Genomic DNA, 24,198 nt, shown 5'->3' with positions numbered 1-24,198 from the left:
TATTATTCCACTTTTTATCCTCAAAATCTTCTCATTTTGCTGTCAAATTCTCAACTATTTATCCAAACTTCAAACAACTGCATATTCTGCATGACAACTTTTTACATGCTTTTGGAGATGAACATAAGCATGTTATGCATATGTTTGTTTTCTTGTCTCAAATCATTCGAAAGATGTCTGTTTTTCAACGTCAAAGCATGTTTTTTTTAAGACTCCACATGCTTGGGAGCAAGAAGAGTCAGAGGATTAAATTAAATAAAATAAAAATCATATTTTTCATTTGAATCAGAAGAAAACCTTGCCATTAAAACAAACAAAAAAAAATATAGAAAATTATGCAGAATGTCTTTGACATTATGGTTATGCTAAAAGAGGTGAAATTTTTTTGATGGGATTATGAATTATTGACTAGACATTTCTGTTAAGGTGGTGGGGAATATCTTTCATGTCAATAAAAAAAAAACATAAAAAGAAAGTCAAAGAAAGACAGATGCAAAAGGATTAGGGTTTGGGAAGTGATTAATGTTGGGGAAAGTTGAAGATAAAAGAAATAATTAGAAGAAAAGGCAAAGAAATGTGTGATCTGATGAGATGCGTACCAAATTTGCCATCCCAAGTAGACACAAAAATAAATCAGATCCGTGCAACCTCGAAATTAGCCCACTGAAATCAACGGCTGGGATTGTTGGAAGGATCTTTACGTCAACGTGATGAATTCCGTATGTGGAATTTCAACTCTGAACTATTGTCAATCTACACAGCTGGGATGTGCCATCAAAATCAATCAATCAACTCTCTTTACTATATATTCTCAATATTTATATTCTATCATTTCCAATAATATTTTAATTATTATTCTTTAATTATAAAACTTATTAAATATTCACACTATTTCTTTTACACTTATTCAGATATTAATAGTTAAAATTTTGTTATATATGTAAAATAAATAAATTAGTTATGAAGATTGTACACTCTCTTAAATGGCGTGTTGGTGTTCGATATTTGTATTGGACATCGACACTTGTATGACACATGTAGGACATGTATTCGTGAAGTGTTTAATTAAAAAAATATTTATTAGATTTTTGACAATTCTAGTATGGTTCTAACACAATTTTAAAGAGGAAAAATACATTAATGTTCTAAAAAATCAAATTTTATTGTATAAATTGTTATTATGATTATAAAAATAAGAAATAAATCTTTGTGAATCAATCATGAAAAACATCTTTCTGTCCCAAAAAATAATTTAGAACATACTTGTGCACATAAATCTTTATTGTCAATTTATATAATTCATAATTATATAATATATAAATTTGTGTTCCCCGTATCCATGTCCATGTCATATCGGTGTCCGTGTCAATGTTTCTGTTACATAGCAAATTAGTCAATCATCCTTGTTATTAGTATATCATTATTATTAATCAAGTTTTTGTTGATTTACTATTCTTATTCTTATAAATTTTAATAATTTTTATCTGTGTTAATTAAGTAATTGTATACTTATAAAAGAATAAGCGTATATTAAATTATACTCCTACTTCCTCTCGTTTTTAAATAAATATTCACTTTTATTGTATTTTTTTAGTAAAATAAAAACTATATATCTTATAACTTTTAAAAGATATACATTTTCTTTATGTTTCCGATCAAATTATATTTATCTCCTTTGTGTTTTTAATAAAGTATCATTCATTTCTCTAACTTTACTTAAAAAATTATATTACCTAAAATGTAGCTAAAAGTTGTCAAAATAGAAAAATAAAGTTGTAAAATAAAAAGTTTTTTTTTGTAAATAAAATTTAAATGATTTATTTGAATAAAAAAATGCATCTATCTTCCTTATCTTTTTTAATGACATTTATATTTTTTCCAATTTTAAAATATATATGCATTCATATTTCGTATATTATAAAATAACACTTATATTCTTTATTTTATTTATAATTTTACTTTTATTTTTCTTACAATGTATTTATATTTGTTTTAAATTATATTTAGTTATAATAACAAGTTAATCAATTTAAACATATATTTATAAATATTTATTTTTATATTAAAAGAGTGTTTTTTTATTCCAATTAAAATTTAAAATGAAGCCTTACTGTAATAAAATACCAGACTTTTCTAAAATAAACAGAGATACATTATTTTCATGATATTTTAGTCTAGGTTAAAAAACAAATTTTAGTTATACGAAGTCATGTAATAAAATATACAATATAAAAATAATATAAGTGTGTTAAATCAAATAAGAATGCAAAAATATTATGTATTTGTTTATTGAATTTAGCATAATGTATTATACTATTAAACACTCTAATCACCGAGGTTTACTGTTACAAAATATAATAGAGTCATTTCGAGTTTATTATAGTAAGTATTTGTTGAGTTTATCAGGCCACCCGCTATCGTGAGAGGTGGGTTAAAGATCCGACTAGAGATTATAGTCTTTTATAGTATATAAGCGGTGCAAACCTCAATCTAATGAGCCGGTTTTATAGAATTGAGTTAAGCTTAAAGTTCACATAGTAAGATTTATCTTAGTATTAAATTGAATAATTATCTTAGTATTAAATTGAATAATTATCCGTTGGTTAGGACTGAGAAACATGCAAAAGGTTTCTATATAAAACTGAATATGTCAAAAATATTTTTAATAAAAATAAGAAATTGTAGTCATTTTAAATATTTTTATTTTCATGAAAAATTTTAGTCTATGTTTCTATTTCTTTCTAGACGGAGAAAGTTGGAAAGGATACAAAAAAGCGAAGAAAATACAAATTTTAAGATTTTGAAAGTTAAACAAATATGAAAAATGACAAAATTATTATAAGTTAAACTTTTCATCTATGTATGAAGATATTTGTAACGAAATACCGTATATTTTAAAAATATAATCGATTATCATTTAATAATTACATTTTTATAAGTAAATTAAAGTAAAAAATATATTTAACAAATTAAATTATTCTAAAATGATTTGAAATTACTCTAAAATAATTTTAAATTATTTTTACAGTTTTATTTTATAAATTATTTTAAAAATATACCAATATAAAAGATGTTATACTACCAACTCATCTATAATCTTTTCACTCAAATATATTTTCTTACTTTTAATTCAAACAACTTTAATGTCAACTCTTTTTTTCCTCCTTAAATCTATCATTTTCATCCTTATCCAAACAAACAAAGTCTGAAAGTGGGATAAAAAAAGAAAAAAATAAAGTAAAAGTATAAATTTTTTATTAGAAAAATAGCCAATAAAATATATTTAAATATTTGTTTAGTTTAAAATATAAAATACATTATTTTTACAATAATTACTTTTGGCTTTCTCATTCTTTTATCAATATTTACTAATTTTATTATTAATATTATCTGTGTGTCTACTCTAATTATTTGATTATGATATTTATTATTATTTAACAATATAGCGTTATATATGCACTACAAGAAAATCATGAAATAGAAACTAATTTGTAGAAACCAAAATAATTAGTTGCACTAGTAACTAAATTAGAGACCATTTTAGAAACTAAAAAGAAATTTGGTTTCTAAATTAGTTTCTATTATTTTCTATTATTGTTAAATAGTTTCTAAATTGGTATCTAATTAGCAACCAAGGTTTTTTCTACCAAATTTAGAAACTAAATAATTGGTAGTTAAAATCTTAGTTGCTAATTAGATATCAATTTAGAAGCTATTTAACAATAATAGAAAATAATAGAAACTAATTTAGAAATAATTTTTTTTTAGTTTCTAAAATGGTCTCTATTTTAGTTTCTATTGTAACTAATTATTTTGGTCTCTAAAAATTGATTTCTATTTCATGATTTTCTTGCAGTATAATCAAAATATAAATATAAACTTTTTTATTTTCTTATAATTTATGAAAATTCTACTCCATTATTGGTATTATTTATTTTTATATCACATACTATTCAAAATAATTTGTATATAACACCAAACATATGATGAGTATATCTAACATAAATTTAATTAATCATGTATATATTTAATTTCTCATTCACAACACTTAAAAAATATAACAACATTTTCATAGTCATGTTTCATTTAATCTAAAGAGCACGTCATATTTTGAAAAGTTAATCATAATGTTTACATTAGAGCTTTAATTCTTACTAATTCATTCTCTATATATTTTGATTATTCTTTTTCTGACCTCTTTAAACAACTTGTTCAAGGGTTATTTATCGACAATAGACATATGTGCATAATAGTCCATATAACAAAGTATTAATATATTTTGCAATTTACATTTAAACCTTAATTCGTTAGCATTTAAAAAAGTATATATTATTTAAAGTTTTTGAAGTTCATTTACCTTTTACAATATTGATAATATCAAAGATATACATTATGCTATTATGACTTTCTTAGTATATCAAAGAAATAATATTAATAACATTAATGATCATCGAAATTTTCAAACTTAAGAATTAATAATGGGATATGATATCATAAGGGTGAAAACATGATTGAACACAACTTTAAAAAAATTGATTTATATGAAATTTGTAAAGAAAACTACGAAACTAAATAAAAAGAAAAAATATAAATAAACAAAATTACTTTTTGAGATAATTAAAGTTCATTTTTCTCTTTCACTAAGTATGAACCAATTATTAACGATGAATGCTTTATCAATAATGTTTTATCATAACATTAAACTAACGTGCAAAATTCAATATAACTTTTAGTTATACATCATCATTAAAAACATTCACACGAAACAATTTTCTCAATTCCATCATTATATAATTCAATATCAACAATAAAATCACATTGCAAACATTCTTCTCATTAACATAACTATGATATATAAAATTCAAATTTATCATCTAAGTCAAAGGGTTTGAATGTACACTTTTAATTCAACAAAATCATAAAAAACGGAATACATTCAATTTCACACCAATTCATCCATGGACATCAAAGTTAACAACTCATCTCAATCAACCAGTAATGAATCTAGTTAAATTTTCTTATTTAATGTCATTTATTTCTTCAAAGTTTCCACCCCAATACAGAAAAAATTAAAGAAGCTTTTATTTTAAAAAAATAAAAAATAAAAAATAAAAAATTTACTTCGAGAAATCTTGATCCAGAAACTAAATATATCATTATAAAGCTTGACTAATCAAGATTAACCTGTTCTAATCAGATTACACATGAATAAACTTGTATAATATTATGCATGTAGAACAATATAAAAAAATTTGAATTCTTTAAAGGAAAAAAAAAACTTTATATTCGTACCAAATTCAAATCCAAGTCCTTGAGTAATTTTTATTGAGTTAAATTAATCTAATGATTTTTTTTGTAAATTAATAATAAATAAAAGTAACTAAATAATAAATGTCTTATTGTATATTTCAATAAAATTATTTAAATAATCTTTTTATGGTGAATATTTATGAATAACAACCATTAAAAGTTTATATATATATATATATATATATATATATATATTACTTAAGGAATACACGTGACAACACATTTAAACTTATCAAAACACAGAGTCTAATTTATTTAAAACATCTCAAGTCAACATTCAATGCAAATTTGGCAAGTTCAAACCATAATTGATTTTAAAACTACACATAGCCCAACCAACTCAAATTCCACAAGTTATTTGATATCTACACCAACCAATTCAAAACATGTCACTAAATAGATTAAAGCTTAATATAATTTAAATTGTTTCACACACTTGTTATTAATACACAACAACACAAATTCTTATAATGTATAATTTATTTTTTTATAAAAGTTTTCATGTGCATGCAATTTGACATCTCAGTTAGGTTGACATATTAAGTAACAACAATTATTTGTCATCACATGAAAAAAGTGTTATTAAAAAAATGGAGAACTAAACCAAAACTTATATATATTAACAAAAACGATACATAAATTCTTACAATGTATAATTCAGTGACAATATAATTTATATAATGATGTTAATTGCATACCATAAGAAAATTATTGAATAAAAACCAATTTTAGAGATAAAAAATAGTTAGTTGTTATAATGACAAAATTAGATACTATTTTAGAGACTAAAAAAATTATTGGTTTCTAAATTAGTTTCTATTAATGATAAATAGTTTATAAATTGGTATCTAATTAGCTACACAGGTTTTTGCTATCAAATTATAATCTAAATATTTGGTAGTTAAAACTTTGGTAGCTAATTAGATATCAATTTATAAAATATTTATCAATAATAAAAATTAGTTTAAAAACAAATAATTTTTTTATTTTCTAAAATAATTTATAATTTAATCATTATAATAACTAATTATTTTTTTCTCTTAAATTAATTTCTATTAAAAAATTTTGTAGTAGTGACACTAATTAAACCATTCAATTTTTACAAAATTAACTTATAAAATAAAATTTATATTTATTTATATAATATAAAATATATTTTAAATTGATGTGGTCCAATCAAATCTACTATACTCTCTTAGTTAACATTAAATATATGAGAGGAGAAGAAAGTAATGATGAAGTTGAGGTAATGATAAAAATGAAAATATGAAAGAAAAAATGAAGTTGGAGGGAGAATTGAAGGATTTGAATGATGATAAATGGAGTATTTATTTAGGGAAGGAGGTGAGTGAGGGTTTATAAGAAGGGAAAAGAAAGAAACAAAATGGCATTCTCAGCTAATCAGAAGGAATTGTTCTAAAAGATGGCAGAAAGTGCAGATTGGGAGAGAGAATTAAGAAACACTGTGTCTGTGTTTGTCAGTTATAATGATGGAAATGGCAGAAGGTAAACAAACAGAATGCTCAAAATTCCTGCTCAAATCGAATGATGGCTTATGGAACAGTCCAAACACCATTCAATTTAATACCATTCTCTCTCTCCTCAATATCATTTTCTCAATATCTGTAATCCTAATGTTAAAATCAAAACAAATTGAAAAAGAAGAGGAGCGAGAGGGGCTGGCCTCGAGGCCGCCGGTACCTTTGGCGTGAGCAGGCAAACGGTAATGTGCCTCGGCACATGTGTCGCCTCTTCTCTCTTCTTTTTTTCATATAATCCAAACTATAATAAATACTAAATTACAATAAAAAATTAAATATTATTTTAATCGATAATAATAGTCCTTTCACTCAATAAAAGCACAAAAACAAATTAAAAAAATGTTATCATTATATAAAGTTTCATTCCAAAAACTATGATGTAATATTTTTTTTGACTTATTACTAAATCTCCATATCTACTTTTCATAGAATATTATGCAATTAAAATAAAATTAAGGAAATCTATCTGATTCAGATTTTAAGACCTATATTATAATAAGAAATATAGGAAATAAGACAGTGAATTTTTATTAAAATATAAATTTATATGATATTAAAAAAATAATAATTATCAAATTATATGTAATTATTGTATGTAATATTTGACGATATTGTACTTAATTAATTAATTTAATAATTATAAAATCTCATTATTAATATCTTACATAATTAGATTGTAATTGGAAAGAGAAACTCCATATATATTTTCTATACTGAGGTGTGATGTAATATATACGTAAGAGTATAAAAAACATTTTTTTTCTTATATTTTTTATTATTTTTTTATATATAAAAAGGTAAAAAAATTTGAAAAATTATAAAATGATATTTTTATTATAAGTATTTTTTTTTTCTGAACATATGGTATAAGAAAGTCAACAAATTTATGAATCTCTAAGTTATGACTTTCCGACAAGAGAAAAGCGTAAAAAACTAAAGACATTCTTAAACAACTTTTGAGAAATTATAAAATTTTATAAATGAAATTAAATAGTTAAAATTATAATATATATTAAACATATTTTAGAATTTCAATTTATATTCTTTTTAAAGTAATTCTGTTAAACATACAACCGGTTCTCGCCTTATTCAAATTAGTTACAGTAATAGCAATTCAAAATTCACAAGATATTTAAATTAAAACTTTTGTAAAAAACTTGTGCCAGTTTCGTGATTTAAATATATTATTCGAATTTTAATGTGTGTATATGAGAACGATAACTTTTCATTATTATCATTGATAATTTAATGTATAAAAGTGAGTTATTTAATCAGAATAATCATTGATTACAAATGGTTAAGTTATTTGATGTTGAAACTTGTCTTATGAAAATTTAAAATTTCTTTAAATATGAGTAACTATTAGTGTAGATTTTTCAATTTAAAGAATGTTTCTATGAAAAATAAATTATAAATTTGGGAAGTGCAATTCGATAAAGATGTGAAGAACGAACTTTCAATTCGTTTTCGATAAAAGAGGAAGATCTACTTGAAAAAAATTTCGGATACTTAAGTCAGTGAATAAAAAAAAAATAGATAAAAATTCATCATTTAAAATTAATAGATTTTAAGTTAGATTCTAAATAATGTTTAAATTTGTGATGTCTTCAATGAAATTAATTTTTGGACAAAGTAGAAGTAAGAGTTTGAATTATAATAAATATACTATGGTGTTTGTTAAGACCCTATTATGGTGTTTGTTAGAAGTAAGGGTTTGAATTATAATAAATATGCAAAGGGTCTAATAGCCTAGTTGAGATCCTACTATGCTCTTTCTTTCATTTTAAGTAACTTCATCTTTAGGTTCCACTTTTTATTGAATTTGCTTTTGGTGTTATTTCGAAATCCATAAAAGCTAGTTATAAGTTTGCGAGGTTATTTAAGGATTAAGATTTTAGTACAGATTGTTTATTTATATATATATATATATATATATATATATCAATATAATTTTTTACTTAATTTATATATTATGTGTGGAAATATAAATGTAAATTATTATGAGATTGAATAAGTCGTGCATAACATAATTTAAATTATTTTTATTTAATATTAAAGTTGTCTTTTAAAGTATGTTATTCATATAAACTTTAATGTATTTTTTAATTTTGTTTATGAACAATAACAAATATATAAACACGAATCACTTCAAGGGTGAACAATCCATATACAATGAAAAACTTAATCCAACATCTATTAGGACTCTCCAAATCAATCAAGCAAAAACACAAACCATGGTAAAAAACTAAAGAGCATCAAATAATCAAACGCATACATTCCAAAGGTTTCAAACACCAGCCAAAAAATAAAACTTAATTAGTGTTAAATATTGTAAAAATCAAAGACCAAACATTTACTTGCATCAAAATGCAGACTTCAGACGCATTAACCGCACCCCTATTAAAAATAATAGAGTTTCTACAAATCCAAATTTCTTCACGACCCGACCCAAATGTAATTTTTGAATTAAAATCGTTAATTTTGACTTCATATTAGGACTCTCCAAATCAATCAAGCAAAAACACAAACCATGGTAAAAAACTAAAGAGCATCAAATAATCAAACGCATACATTCCAAAGGTTTCAAACACCAGCCAAAAAATAAAACTTAATTAGTGTTAAATATTGTAAAAATCAAAGACCAAACATTTACTTGCATCAAAATGCAGACTTCAGACGCATTAACCGCACCCCTATTAAAAATAATAGAGTTTCTACAAATCCAAATTTCTTCACGACCCGACCCAAATGTAATTTTTGAATTAAAATCGTTAATTTTGACTTCATATACACTAAAGGTGTTGGTTGATGATGATTTCTTCACTTCAGACAAAGTTGTGTTCTGAGAATAGGAATCAAACAACCTCGTAATTATAAATTTGATTTGGATTTGGATAAAGTGATGAAGGAAATGGAATGAGTTAAGTGAAATTGGTTTAGAGGATGCACGTGTTGTTGTTCCAGAATGCAGAAGCTGCTACGCCCCAAATTGGGTTTGACATTCTTGGGCAAAGAAACCATTTTGTCAATAAAGATATAAACAACAAAACAAACCCCACTTTCTTCCTTATTCTTTCCACACGCACCTTCCTCCATTCAAGGGCACCTAACAAACCCTAAATTCCTTAAAACACACTTAAATCAAGGCATGCTGCTAAATAAAACACACTGTTTCACAATTAATTGTAGGGTCCTTTCATTGTAGGATCTTTGGTTTAGGAATTAGGGAAAAGACAAATTGTTTTGACCCCATACTTTTGTTTGCCCACTTGTTTTGACAAAGTGTTTGATAAAGAAATAAAGGGACCATTAGACACAATTACATGCGACAAAACACTTCTATTTTGAACTGCATTATTGAAGAGTAAAAAACACGCTTCTCTGATTTCAATATGTGTCTACAGTTTTGCAAAACACTGTTCTCCTCCTACCTAGTAAAACTTTCTTTTCTAAAATATTACATGCTATTTCCATATTCATATCATGCTCTAACTTTCTCCACTTCCATGTAAACACAATGGTTTCTATCTATTTGATTAAAAGTTATTTATAACATGGTCGGGTAGAGTTTTGATATTTTTGCGATTTTAGTTGGTGTTGACTGCATATGTAATTGATGCTTTCTATTCGTTTTGTTTAGTTTTGGAGAGATGTGTTACGAAAGAGTGGACTTTAAGCCTAACTCAACCCCATAAAACCGGCTCAATGGGGTGAGATTTGCACCTACTTATATAGTATGAAAGGCTCTAATCTCTAGTCGATGTGGGATCTCCAACAAGATGTGTGTTTGTCTTTTTTTTATCAACAAGAAAGAAAATATATATATATATATATATATATATATATATATATATATATATATATATATATATATATATATATATATACTTTAGGGGTGATCCAACCCATATACAAAAGACTAAATCAGCCATACAACACAACACCTTCTAAACAACCACACACCAAACCCCGTCCACCTAACATAAACACAAATAAGCTAAATCGAGAAAAGACAAGTCAAAGGATCGAGACATCTATTAGGATAAGAGAAACAAGTGGAGAAGAATTTAGAAGTAATCCAAAACCAAATCTTCAACTGAGTTGATCTCATAGTGATCCAACACTCCACTTTTAAAAATGATCTTATTCCTGTGACACCAAATCTCACTCACCACTACAATCCAAATGTCTCCCAAACCTAAGTTACCTTTATTATTTTATATAAAAATTGGATCACTATTAAAATAAGTCATATTTATTTATTTATTTTTACCGATAAAAAAAATTGTAATTAAGTTAACAAATTTCACAACTTCATGTACTCATTTTTTTTACCAAATACGTAAATTAACACACACCAAAGTATTTTTTAAGCTAATAATACTTTTGAATCTAGTATTAAATATATACTGCATTAGAAAGTGTACAGAGAAATAAATTTAATGTTCATAATAATTTTGTTGGAGAGATGATCTCGTATCGAGAATACTTATAAAGTGTATAGAGAAGAGTTCATCTTGTCATAAATGTTCAATTCATTATAATACAAACCACTTAGGCATTATTATGTTGTCTACTAATATCAATGTTTTTAATTGAGTATTTAAGTTTTTATAGTAATAAATTTTTCTTTTTCAATTTTAAGGTGGTTTTTTTCTACAAGTTTTAAAACTAAAATGAAAATAATATTATAATTAAAAAAATTTAATTTACAGGATCAAATTTTAAAAACAATAAAAAAAACCATCATTAATCACAACTAGTTATATCATCACATCAAACTTTAAAATTCATATAAATATAAACAAATTATAAACTCACCAAATGTTAAGCTAAAAAAGTAAAAGACTTTTTTTTTAATCCCCTTTTCTGAATAATTCAGATCACTCTTTCTTAACATAAATATCCATATTTAATGTTTAATATTGTCTTTATTTATGATAAAATAAGAAAAAAAAGAAGGTTATTAATAGTTTGAGAATGAAAAGAAAGAAAGATTAATGAAAGGCAGCAATATCGAAGGTTTTTGTTGGTGATTTAGACACACAAGAAGCGTCAGCATGATTGAGAAAACAGGAAAAGGTAGAGTGTAGAATGATGCTAATATATAGAGTAAATAAATCAACACTTTTCCATTTTCATCAAGAGAAGCAATTGAATAAATATAAAGATTACAAGAAACTTACCAAAATGAAAATGCATGGCACCAAGGGCTTATGATTAGGTCATAAGTAATGAATAATATATGCATTGGAAGTTTGTAGAGTCAATTACGTGCATATAATTAAGGAATGAAAACAAAAGAAAACCTAATTCTGAAAATGTTGAAGGATTAAAGAAAAGCAAAAGGTTGAAGATGGAGACAAATTAGTCATCACATATTCACTGGATTGCACAAGAATGTGTGCTGCTATTACTTTACTTTACCCAATAAAGTGCTTTCATTGACTTCTTGGTGTTCATGTTGATGTTCATGTGTGTATCATTCTCTCATTATCATAATAATTAGTCAAGATTATGGATTAAACTGCATTCTTTGACTTGCTAATTACAATTATTGCATGCAATTGTCACGTGTCACTTTGGTGTGTGGCTTCACATTATTATAAGGAATATAAGTTTAGTTAAATAAGTTTAGTTAGATCATAAACACTCTTCACGTCAAATCGCACATACTATATATATATATACTATATATATGTATGCAAATATTTTACTGTATAACCCTTTTTTAAATTCTACTAAATAAATAACAATACTCCTAACAATACCATCCAACTTCACATCAATGTTATGTTATATAGTGATGGTGTGATCTCTTTGGTGGGTTGAGGTAATTGTATGTTAGATTTCTATATCTTGAGCTGGTTTATTATTTTGGTTTGTACTGTAGTGTTTGTTGGATCATTGGTTGGTAGGTGTTAGAAAACTTATTTTTGATTTTTTGTATAAGGGTTAGAACATCTTCGAAGTGTCTCATTTTATTTTATTTATTTATTGTTGATAAAAAAAAAAGTCACACATTGTATGTTTTGTACGCTATGTTTTCTTACAACGGACTTTTGAAGTTAGAGTTGAGAGTTTAAAGTTTAAGGTTTATGAGTCAAGAAATTTAAGATTTGAGCGTGTGTTTGTACGTTTAATAAGAAGACGTTTTTTACAGCAGACCTTTGAAGTTGGATTAGAGTTTAAAGTTTAGGGTTTAAGAGTAAAGTAATTTGAGATTTGAGTGTGTTTGTGATGAATATTGTGTGGATTTTTGTAAAGGATCTCTAGAAAGTCTTGTTTTTGGTAATTGTTTATATTTTGGATATTAGTTATGTTTATGCCCTTTAGCTTTTGTCACGTGTGAGTTTATTTGGTTGTGTTGGTATAATATTTTTGGAGTATAGCATGTTATTTTTTTGTTTGCTTGAGTTAAATAGGGATGTGTAATTTTTTTATTTTATTTTTCTACTTTGTACAAGTGTAAGTGTTGAATCATTCTTAAATAATTCATATTTATTTATTTATTTTTACTAATAAAGTAAATGATAAAAAAAGTTATGTCACACGCATGCATATGCATGCATCTTCACTGTATTGCAAAGCACTCTAAACAATCATATATATATATATATATAAAAGGTATATATAACATTTTTTTATGTAAAGAGTTTATTTTGAAGGCAAAAGATGTCAAAAGTTGGGTATTTGATAAAGTTTTGTACATGGGAGAAGGTGTTTTTGGTTAAAAAGCACAGAGAGACACGACAATAAATTGATTAAATTCAAAGTTTTGGTTTTAACCTAATCCAAATTCAATGCCTTGAGAATGTAAAGTCAAGGTGGTAGGTACCTCTTCTTCAATCATTATTCATTCCCTTCACACCAAACATAACTTTTAAAACTCTAAATTTTCTATTCACTTTTATTCAACACACGAGCCAATATGAGAAAAATTATTTAGTAAACAATAAATAATAGGGAATAGTGTGGTTTTGTGTTCTGGGAAAATTTCAAATATGTTAAATATGTCATTAAAAAATTCAAGTTATTTTTGTCTCTCTACAAGTTAAACATGTATTTTAGATTTTGTTAGTGAGAAAGATAAAAAAAAAATGATATGAATGACGACTTTAACAGGTAACTTTATGATTAAAAATAATTTTGTTAGATATATAATTAACACCATATTAAAACCATCATTAACATAATTTTTTTCATTCATAATAAGGACTAAAAACAAGTTTAAGTTTTAAAGAAATCTACAAAATATGTTTAAAGTTTAGAGAACCCTAACAAAATATATTTAAAGTTAAGAGAGATGAAAATAATATAACTTTTTTAAGTTTATTTAATATTTTAGGAATTTTATATATCATACCTTAAACAATATTACAATATATTATAAGATTCTACACACTTTATATTAATATAAGAGTCCCTCGTTCAATAATAAGTTAATGTATACATTTAGGGATACACTAATAAATATTTTTGACTTATTTTCGTACAATTTTGGAATAATAGGAGGTGCAATTGTCCACAATCATTCCAAGTAGGTCCATCACGGTATACATTCCACTTATTCTAGCTAGCTTTAAGGGACAAGTGAACAAAAATATAACAAGTTTTTTTTTTGGGACCAAAGCATTTTTTCAGCAAAATATTTAAATTCCAATTTATCTTTTTTTTTATTCTAGTTCCTCTAATTTTAAAATGTATTTTTATATTTTTCTAAACATTTTTTTCACTCACTTTATGCTTTTCAATCGCTTAGAGTACGAAATTTCAAAATTAGAAGATTAAAAAACAGACAATTTTTTTAAAAGAACCAAGACCGAGCTCTAATTATTTTAAAGAGACAAAATATATTTTATGTATTTTCTAATTCATCAAATAGTCAACACCTTTTATTTATTTATTTTCTGTTCTAGATGTGTTGTAACTACGGGTCTGTTTGGATGATTTTTAGTAAAATGTTTCTAGAAAAGAAAAAATATGAAAAAAAATTGACTTCTTGGTTAGTCAGAACTAATTTACGTAGAAATTAAAAATAAAACTTAAGAATTTTTTTGGAAAAGTTATATAATAAAATTTCTACATGTTATCTTATACCTAAGTTAATTCCAAGTTGTAAAAAAGTTATATGATAAAAGTGTTTTTGGAAAAGAGTGTTAAAAGATGGTCCAAGCCCAAGATGGTAGGCAACTGTGTAAAGGTCCATGGTTCCTTTAAGTTGGCACCTGTTGTGCAGAAAAGGTTGCATAAAAGTTGCTACAATTGTACACAATTTGTGAGCAAATAGAGATAATTGGCACATCGAATAGCAGTGCCAATTCCTTTAGGTAATGCTGCAGTGGCCCTACTTCAACTCAAAGTCCTGGAATAGAATTCCTTTGCTTCTGTTTACTTATAAAATTTAAAAGAAACTGATGTACAATTTCTTTTGCTAGAGGGGTTTTAAAAAGTACATTTGCAAAATTTCCATCAACACTCACTTGAAAATAATGTTTCTGCTAAACTATGGTTACAGAAGTTAAGATGAAGACATTTTGGGCATCCAGAAAACATTATTGAATTTTTTGACAAAGATTGTACTCCTTTTAACCCAATCTGGACGAATTCAACCAATCAGGGTAGAAAAGTATCATTCTTATTACAATCTAAAAGAAGCTTCGTAATTTTAAAAGCTAAAGTCAAGACTCATAAGAGGATGAAAATTTCAAAAACCATAAAATCCTCTAACTTCTGAGATTGGTCAGACATTTTTGTACACTGAAATGAACTGGATGCGGATATTCATAAACCTCAGGAGTATTCACTGGTCAAACTTCAACCAAGGGTTTGAAAATGCAATCAAAAGAATGAATTTATTTTATTTCTCTTCCCAGACATTGTCATTGAAATTGGTTTCATGAAATTGTACTATTATTACTTCACCATTGCGAATTTGCAACTTAAAACCCCTTTATTCCTTTATAGTAAATCATCGTCTTTCAGAATTCTATATTGAATGATACCATCTCAAAACTGATGTAGACAGTGTTACCTCAAACCTCATTCAAATGCCTAATTACATTGTTAGATTATATCACCAGCCAGGTCTTTTGGAATCACATCTCAATCTGGCAACTAAATATCTAAAAATAGTAAGCTATTGAAAATGATCAAGGGGCATGGACAAGATGTGGGTGAAACCAATCAGTTAGTATGTCTATGAAATGTTAACAACAAATTTTATTCCTTCCAAGCAGAAACATGGGTCCATGACAGAAGAAATAGCTAAAAAAGTATAAAAAAGTCTGAAGTAGTCTTTGGACAAACATTCCAAGGTAACTTTGATCCATACAATAGCAAAACATGAAATAACATCAGTCCCAAGCAATGGTTCCTGTCAAAATACACGAACCAAAAAAATATTTAGAAACTCAATAAAGTAAATAGAGATTTGTGTGTGAGTGTGGCCAGCCAGGGGAGGGTTAAGAAGACCAACAGATTATGTAAAAACTATGAAGGTGGAAATGAAATCTACAAATTTAGACCTTGAAACATATATATATATATATATATATATATATATATATATATAGCCAGTGCTACTCTACTAGGAAAAAATTCCCCTTTGTTATTACTTATAATAATGCAGAACAGTTATACATCATTGATCATTTCCACTTGGCAAACCAGAGTCTAATCAGAAACGCATAATATAAATATCACCACACATCCAGCTTGGAGAATATACCAACAGAATTACAGATACTGCATGCTAAACTCACCTATTCATAAATTTTGCTTCAGATTATTTATTTATCTTTACAAAAATTGTTTGTTTCCTCCATCACTTAAATTAGAAGTTGATTTCGAGCATCGTAGGCCTAAGAAAGCACAGCCTCTTACTGTGTCTCGAAGAAAATAGTTAATAATCAAAGTAAAACTATGTTGCACGGATTCGGACATCACATGGCAAACTAAAAAAAACATAAACTACAGGGAAACAGCATATACATAAAAAAAACACACGCACATATAAAAACATTAAAAAAATTAAGCTTAATTTGTTCTAAAAATACTATTTTCACAGTACCTTTTTTTTTCTAATTTTGCGTACAATATCTTTTTACACTTCAGTCATTTTTATTTCACCTTTCTCTTTCTTTTCTTCGTAAATGTGAGAAAATAATGTTAATATAGAATTACTGTATCTGAAAGACATCCAAAAAATACTGTTTGAAAGAAAGGTTGAAATAAAAAAAGTTAAAACGAGTTTGTTTTTTCCGTTTCAAAAAGAAAAGTTGCATCCAATCCTTGTTAGCATGCCGCTTCGGTGTGCAACGCGTTATGACCGTTTGGCCTGTCACCTGCACCATGCATTTTCATCAGCATCTCCCTCCTCCACAACTATACTTAGTCGCTATACCACGTCGTTTGGCTTTACTTAGAAGCTATACCTCGTCATTTGGCTTGGAAGAGGTCGACCAGCAGCCATATCAACTGAAGAAAACCCGTCGTCACTCACTCGTGGTTCACACAACAAAACTGAGAAGGAAAAGGAGAGAGGGTTGGTAAAGCAGAGTGATGTGTAGACGGCACATTATGAAATTGTGGCCGACACTGCTTCCATGTCGTGTTGGGAGGGACACGAGGAAGTCCGTGCTTCACAGAAGCAAAATCCACAAGAAAAAGGCTATGCAAGAAATCCAAATCAATCCATACCCACTCCAAACAAAACCATTTTGAATCCATTTTAATGGATGGATTATAAATCCAATTCAATTAATAGGATATTTTCTTGGATTTTAAAAAATCCAAAATCAATGACCATCATAATACATCATCATTTGGTCAAGACACTGTTTAATTAGCCTTGGCCAGGGTGGCGTTAGCTCGTCATCGTCTACATGACCACAACCAAAAATGCCGTTGGCTCATCATCAACTACTCATTGTGAGCTCGACTAGGAGCTCAAATTACGACTTAAAACCAAAACTAAATTTAAAGTAGTTTAAAAAATCCAAAATAATTTTTTACAATTAATGGTTATGGATTTGAAATCCCAACCATGCTCACTGCTCATAGGAACATACAGAAAAAGAGCAAAAGAGTCACGAGGAAGCCAGAAGAGTGAAAAGCAGACGGAACTGAAAAACCAGAGTTTATAATCTAAGAGGTTCCCATTACACTTAATATATAACCATACTCTTTCGCAGATTCATTCATATTGATTTCAACAAGCACCTCTTTCGTATCTTACAAACTCTCGAATATTGATGTTTACTTTCGAAACAAAGACAGAATAATATTTTGATTACCACACACAAAGCCAGCCAAATTAACCATATTAGTACTATATCCAGTACCAACATAAAGCTCAAGGTTACAATCCTTAGTCCTACAACTACTCCCCATCAACCAGCATTGGGTTCAACGATACATTGCACACTACCCCAAACCAACAGTCTTCAATACTGCTCCTAAAAATCAAGGTTGGTTATCAGGAGCAAATCATCACCATTTGCAACATGGAATAGTATCAGGAGCGATTTTTCAGCCAAAACACAATCAAGTCACGTGAACCCAAAACACTACACAAAGTGATAACATAATAGTACAATCAAAAGAACTCCACCACAGACCGGGAAAAGGGATTAATTCCATAATAGAGGCGCAAACTGAGCAGCAGCCCTAATAATCCTAATTAGCAATCTAATCGGTACAAGAACGTGAATCGGACACCGCGGAACAATTAAGAACCGCGAATCCACCAATCCTAGAGGCCGATCAGCTACGTGGCGAGAAATTGACAAGAAGAAAAAGGCGCAGACGATGCAAATTGGAAAAAAACTTACAGCGAGAGGAAGAGGAAAAGGAATCAGGCATTGGCGGGTTTGGGGACGAGGATTAGCGGTTGTGTGGCGTCGGACTTTTGGTGTTCCTGACGGATCTTCTGCATCTGAAGCATTCTCTCCATGACGAGCTCGTACTCGCACTTCTCGTAGGAGTGGCGCTCGTTCTCGCACTTCCATGGGAGGTAAAACTCGGCTTGCCTGCACTTGTTGAGAGGGATGAGCAAATGCGCGCACTGATCGCGATACGCCAAGGGAACCCTAGCCTCCACCATCTCCTCCTGCGTCGCTATCATCTTCTTCGATGATCCTTCAACTTCCATCTCTTTCTTTCTTTCTTCCACACTCTCTTCTCTCTGTAACAATTTCCCAGGGTTATATTATTTGCTTCTATATATTCTTTATTCAAATCTAAATTACTTTTTATATTCAAATCTAAATTACTTTTTATGTTCAAATGCAAAATAATTAACAAAAATAATTTCATCATCATACTACAATGCTGATAAAAATTGATTGATCAATTCAACCTTCGTGAGATTAGGAGTAAGAAGAGTTTTTCCTATAAAAATTTATAAAAAAAATAAATTAAATTTGTTTATAAGTTAAAGTACTTCATGCACAACTTAAAAATAAAAAAATTGAAAAAAATTATATGAGAGGGCTTATATATAAATTAATTTTATTATATATATATATATTGTTTTTCTAAATATAGTATAAAAAGGTTATCTAAAATCTTTCAACTTAATTTTGAAACGAGTTAAACCTATTACATTGCCTTAAGCATTTGACTGTAGAATATTGTTTTTAGCACCCCACCATTTTTTACCTGCAACCCCATATTTTTTTAAAATTCCAGTTTTAGGTATTAAAAGTGATTTTTCTTACTGTTTTGTTGGTTAAAATGGTGAAGTTTGGGTTACCGGGAATCAGTCTTCAGAAATATACGCGCGGGGAAGGAGAAAGGAGAAAAAAGTAGGGTTAAAGTAAAAAACCGATAAGGGCAATTTTGATATTTCGCACTCAATGGGGGTGTATGAAGTAATAGCTTTGATTGTGATTATATTTTACAATAATGGAGGCCCAACTTAACTAATAAATCTGGCTGTTTCTTTCTGCACTCTAACAAATTTCTTCCTCCACCCCATCATTTTTCAAAGAAGACTATTTTATCTCTTTTAAATATGAATTTTGGATTGTTTTTTTCGAAATATTTCTGGAATATATTTTTCAGAACACATTTTATTAATTTTGGATTTACTAATTCAGAAATAAAAAAATGTATTTTGGATAGGATATTCTGGAAGAATTTTTTATCTTCCAGATTTCCTATTCTGGAAACACATTTTCTTACGGAACCCTATTCCAAAATTATATAAAACTATAATTTCAGTATTTTAAAGAATTTAGGGGTGCAGAAAGAAAAATGTAGAGATGCAGGAAGAAACTCCCTAAATCCATAGGACAGCCGAATAATTTGGCCCAACTCAATGGCGAGCAGATTGACCCGAATTGAAGGCTTATATTTGACTATGAAGATTAAAGATTGATAGTGAATGGAGCAGAAAAAAGAGAGAGATTGAGGAAATTCATGGCTTTTACAATTCCCACTCTCGTTATTCCTAAATCCCAACCTGTTGCTTTAATATTGAAGAATTTTATGTAGTCACCATAGAAATTCACCAATGAATAATAATCTCAATATCAAACTTAAACTCAAGACTCCAAAACTTAAACTCTTAAGTCGTTAATCTAATATCGATTAAAGATAAAATATTTTATAATATATAAGTTTACGTAAATTTTGAATTATGATAATTTAAAATATTGAATTAAAATTAAAGTTCGCTTTTTAATATAATATTAAAATAATTTATTTTTATAATTTATTATAACAATAGGTTGTTGGACTTATCAAGTTACCAATTATCGAATTACATATACATACACATGTAGTCATACGTGACATGTTTTTGACGTGAGAGGTGTGCTGGAGATACCATTTTGACTAAAGATGTTAACATTTCATAAGATATAAAATTTTATAATATATAAGTGGGTGCAATATGAATTATCAGTTTAATAAAATTGAGTTAGATTTAATTTTTTTTCTTAATACTGAAATTAATAATGTTTTTTTATTCATTAAAAATATATTAGAGATTTATGCATTTCCTAAGAATCAATTTAATCAAGCAAGTGACACATTGAGAAAGAAAATCCCAAGGGAAAATATATGGGAACTTTGAAAGTCAGAAATTTAAGTGAATAAAGATAATCTGACTCACAAAAATTTGTTCTGATCTGAGGGCTAATCATGACAATTCAGCAGGAAACTGCAAGTAGCTTTATATATATATACAAGGTCACAACAATGGTAGTTTCACTTGCTTTCTCACCAGAAATTTCATTTTATCAGCTTCTATATTCAAACTGCAAGCATGGCTTCTCTGCCAATCAACTTCTTCAAAGTTATTCTTAAAACTAATCTTGAAAGGCTTGTAAGCATTCTTAGGCTTATATCTATATGTGTGTGTATGATAATTGAAATATTTGCTACTGATATATTCATATAGATATAAGCAACTAACAGAGATTTATGAGCATATTTCACACTAACCAACAGTGTTTTTGTGTGCAGAAAATACCCAACAAATTCAGTTGCAAATATGGAAGTGGCTTGCCAAATCCCTTGTTCATGAAGCCTCCAGATGGAACAGAATGGAAAGTGAATTGGGCAGAAGACAAGGGTGAGATTTGGCTGGAAAAGGGTTGGAAAGAATTTGTGGAACATTATTCCCTAGATCAAGGACATTTTATTTTCTTTAAATATGAAGGAACTTCCCAGATTCATGTAATCATACTTGACCAGAGTGCACTAGAAATAGACTATCCTTGTGGCAATGGAGATGAAAACGACAACCTTGTTAAAACCGAGGAGGAATCCGACATGGTTTTGGATGAAGGGCAAGATGTGAAGGATGAACAAATAAGGGGTAAGGATTCATTGTTTATTGCTACCATTCATGTTTACATTTTTTGTGTATCATATGGATCATCAGAATTTTATGTTCATGACATTTAGTAGTTGTGAGGGTTTAAGATGCTTCACTAAACATGTTAATGACTGGTTGAGACTTTTGTTGTAGATCCAATTTCTCACTTTTTCTCTCTCATTCAAAATCCTGTAAGAAACTTTCATCTTCTAAGTGATAAAAGAAAGATGAGTTCTTTTTTCTTTTTTATTACTATCATCGTGTATGTATAAATTATTAATCCTTTAACTTTAACTTTTTGAGAAACTCTGATTTTGAATGATATATTTTTCTCGGGAACCGAGATAGAAAACATTCTTAGAAATAGAATTTTAATAAGAAATAGAATCATCTGATTTGATTCGTTCTCAATAGCCACAAGATGATCATCTTAAAGACGATCCTTCGATCATCTTAAAGACGATCCTTCGATCATCTTAAAGACGATCCTTTTGTTGATGGATTACAAGATGATCATATTAAAGACGAGCCTTTTGTTGATGGATGCTCTTATTATACCCGTAGTCTCCAAATGATGAGAACCAACTATGTAACATCTACATAAAAATTCAAGAATTGTATACGTCATTAGTCCGATCTTTTGTAGGAACTATCCATAATAACAAACTTGCAAAATGAATTTGTTTATCATAAAGAGATTCGAGATTCGTTATTTGATTAAAGATAACTACATTTCATACTATATAAAACAATTTTCTGAAGTTATATTATTCTTAATATGATATCAAAGTTATTTAGAGTCTAATTTTCATAATTTAGACTTCCGTTTCAAGCACAATTGCGTACAAATCTTCCTTCCAATTTAATAAAATTAAATTAGATTTAAAGTTTATTTTTTAATAGAATCTTTGAATACACAGGTGAGAAGTGTGGTGAAAGAACTTCATCTTTGAACAGGCCTACGCAATCTAGAGCAAGGGAAGTAGCATGCAACTTCGTCTCATGCAATCCCTTTTTCACAGTTTTCATAAGACCTTCTCATACAGCAACATATCGGCTGGTACTTAGATTTAACATGAAACATACTATTTCTACGTCAATGTCGTATTAGTATCTGTGCTATATAAATCATTAGTTTACGTCAATGTCGTATTAGTATCTGTGTTATATAAATCATTAGTTGTATGCGTATCAGTATCTGTGCTTAGTTCATTAGTTGTGTGTTGTATGCGTATCAGTATCTGTGCTTAGTTCATTAGTTGTGTGCGTATCAGTATATGTGCTACATAGATCATTAGTTGTGTTGTTCAGCTCTTCGGCATTTAAAGTCTTTGCAATGAAAATATATTATGCAGAGCGTTCCAGATTTGAGAGGCCTTATTGGGGAGAAGGAGAGGTATGCGATGCTGGAGCTTGGAGAAAGAGGGTGGAAAGTGAAGTTGATAGCTAATAATAGCAGCTATTTTTCACATCACAGGTTCTCTACTGGCTGGTACTTGTTTTTACGTGAGACTGAATTGCAATCTGGAGACGTTTGTGTATTTGAACTCATCAGCAAAGAGGATTGTGTTTTCAAAGTTCATGTTTTCAAAAATCACACATAATTTCTCTGCATAAACCTGTGGTCTTCATGAGAATTCCAAGAAAAATATAATAAAGAAGGCATAAGTGTTCCCATCAGTGTTATATTTGGTGAAAAAACTGTGTCTTGGTGGCAGGTTGATGTGAAGGTGGCATGTCAAATCCATGGAGAATTTATTTCTTCTGAAAGCTATTAAGTGAACTTTCCCACTCCAAGTCAAAAAGCTATTAAATTAAAAACTAATAATTTTTTTAATAATTATTAAATTCAAAAAATAATTTTATTATAATAATTAATTATTTTTTATCTTTAAAATTAATTTTTATTTAATAATTCTATAGTAGTATTATAATATAATTTATACAGTTATTAAATTTCAACTGAAAGAATATTTATATACAAATTTTAATTTAATTTCAGGAATCTATATTTGTAGAGTTTATACTGAAAAAATATAGATTGAAACAAAATTATGATAAAAAAGCTATTGATCAGACTGCATGTAAATATGAACGCTATGTTTGTTTTCACTGATTTATTATATACAAAAATTAATTGTATATAAAAATTAATTTGTAAGTGTTGATCTTGCTTGTATATGGAGATATACTAAGAAAAGCTAGCAAAACTAGAAAAACCACATTAATTATGATGAAAAAATTAATATATTCTTAACTTTTTTTTTGCATAAAACTTGGTGATGTGAGAACTAGATAATTATGAAAGTATACATAATTATTATGTTTAAAAATAAAACATTATTAATTATATTAGAAAAACATTCAATTATGTACACGCATTATACATTCATAAAATTTCCAATATATTTTTTTTACATTTTATTTATGTTAATTTAAACAATTCATTTTTTTAAAATCAATCCAAATTCAATCACTAATTAAAACAAAAAAAAATATTTTGGAGAATATGTTCTT

At 27.5% G+C, this 24,198-nt stretch overlaps 2 protein-coding genes across 2 annotated transcripts; one reads left to right on the top strand and one right to left on the bottom strand.

The window, feature by feature from the left end:
* Positions 1–16,041: 16,041 nt before the first annotated feature.
* LOC137829612 (NADH dehydrogenase [ubiquinone] 1 beta subcomplex subunit 7) lies at positions 16,042–19,063 on the bottom strand. Its single transcript, XM_068636456.1, has 2 exons — positions 18,686–19,063; positions 16,042–16,227 (listed from the first exon to the last, which is right to left on the bottom strand). The coding sequence occupies exon 1, from the start codon at positions 19,003–19,005 to the stop codon at positions 18,709–18,711; it is 297 nt and encodes a 98-aa protein (XP_068492557.1). The 5' UTR covers positions 19,006–19,063; the 3' UTR covers positions 16,042–16,227; positions 18,686–18,708.
* Positions 19,064–21,126: 2,063 nt separating this feature from the next.
* LOC137827949 (B3 domain-containing transcription factor VRN1-like) lies at positions 21,127–23,459 on the top strand. The gene is made up of 5 exons (XM_068634330.1): positions 21,127–21,186; positions 21,327–21,681; positions 22,602–22,741; positions 23,037–23,213; positions 23,400–23,459. The coding sequence occupies exons 1-5, from the start codon at positions 21,127–21,129 to the stop codon at positions 23,457–23,459; spliced, it is 792 nt and encodes a 263-aa protein (XP_068490431.1).
* The last annotated feature ends 739 nt before the right edge of the window (positions 23,460–24,198 follow it).

This window comes from Phaseolus vulgaris, chromosome 7 (assembly GCF_000499845.2).
Source record: "Phaseolus vulgaris cultivar G19833 chromosome 7, P. vulgaris v2.0, whole genome shotgun sequence".
In the NCBI taxonomy this organism is placed as follows: domain Eukaryota; kingdom Viridiplantae; phylum Streptophyta; class Magnoliopsida; order Fabales; family Fabaceae; genus Phaseolus; species Phaseolus vulgaris.
The sequence above is the reverse complement of the archived record's forward strand: the minus strand, read 5'-3'. Positions and strand labels throughout refer to the sequence as shown.

Bases quoted from the DNA above. Each gene is read 5' to 3' on its own strand.
- LOC137827949 (XM_068634330.1), top strand. From the start codon at position 21,127: ATGGCTTCTCTGCCAATCAACTTCTTCAAAGTTATTCTTAAAACTAAT. The intron at 21,187-21,326 runs GTAAGCATTCTT...TTTTGTGTGCAG, and splicing joins AAACTAATCTTGAAAGGCTT to AAAATACCCAACAAATTCAG. The intron at 21,682-22,601 runs GTAAGGATTCAT...TTGAATACACAG, and splicing joins GAAGGATGAACAAATAAGGG to GTGAGAAGTGTGGTGAAAGA.
- LOC137829612 (XM_068636456.1), bottom strand. From the start codon at position 19,005: ATGGAAGTTGAAGGATCATCGAAGAAGATGATAGCGACGCAGGAGGAG.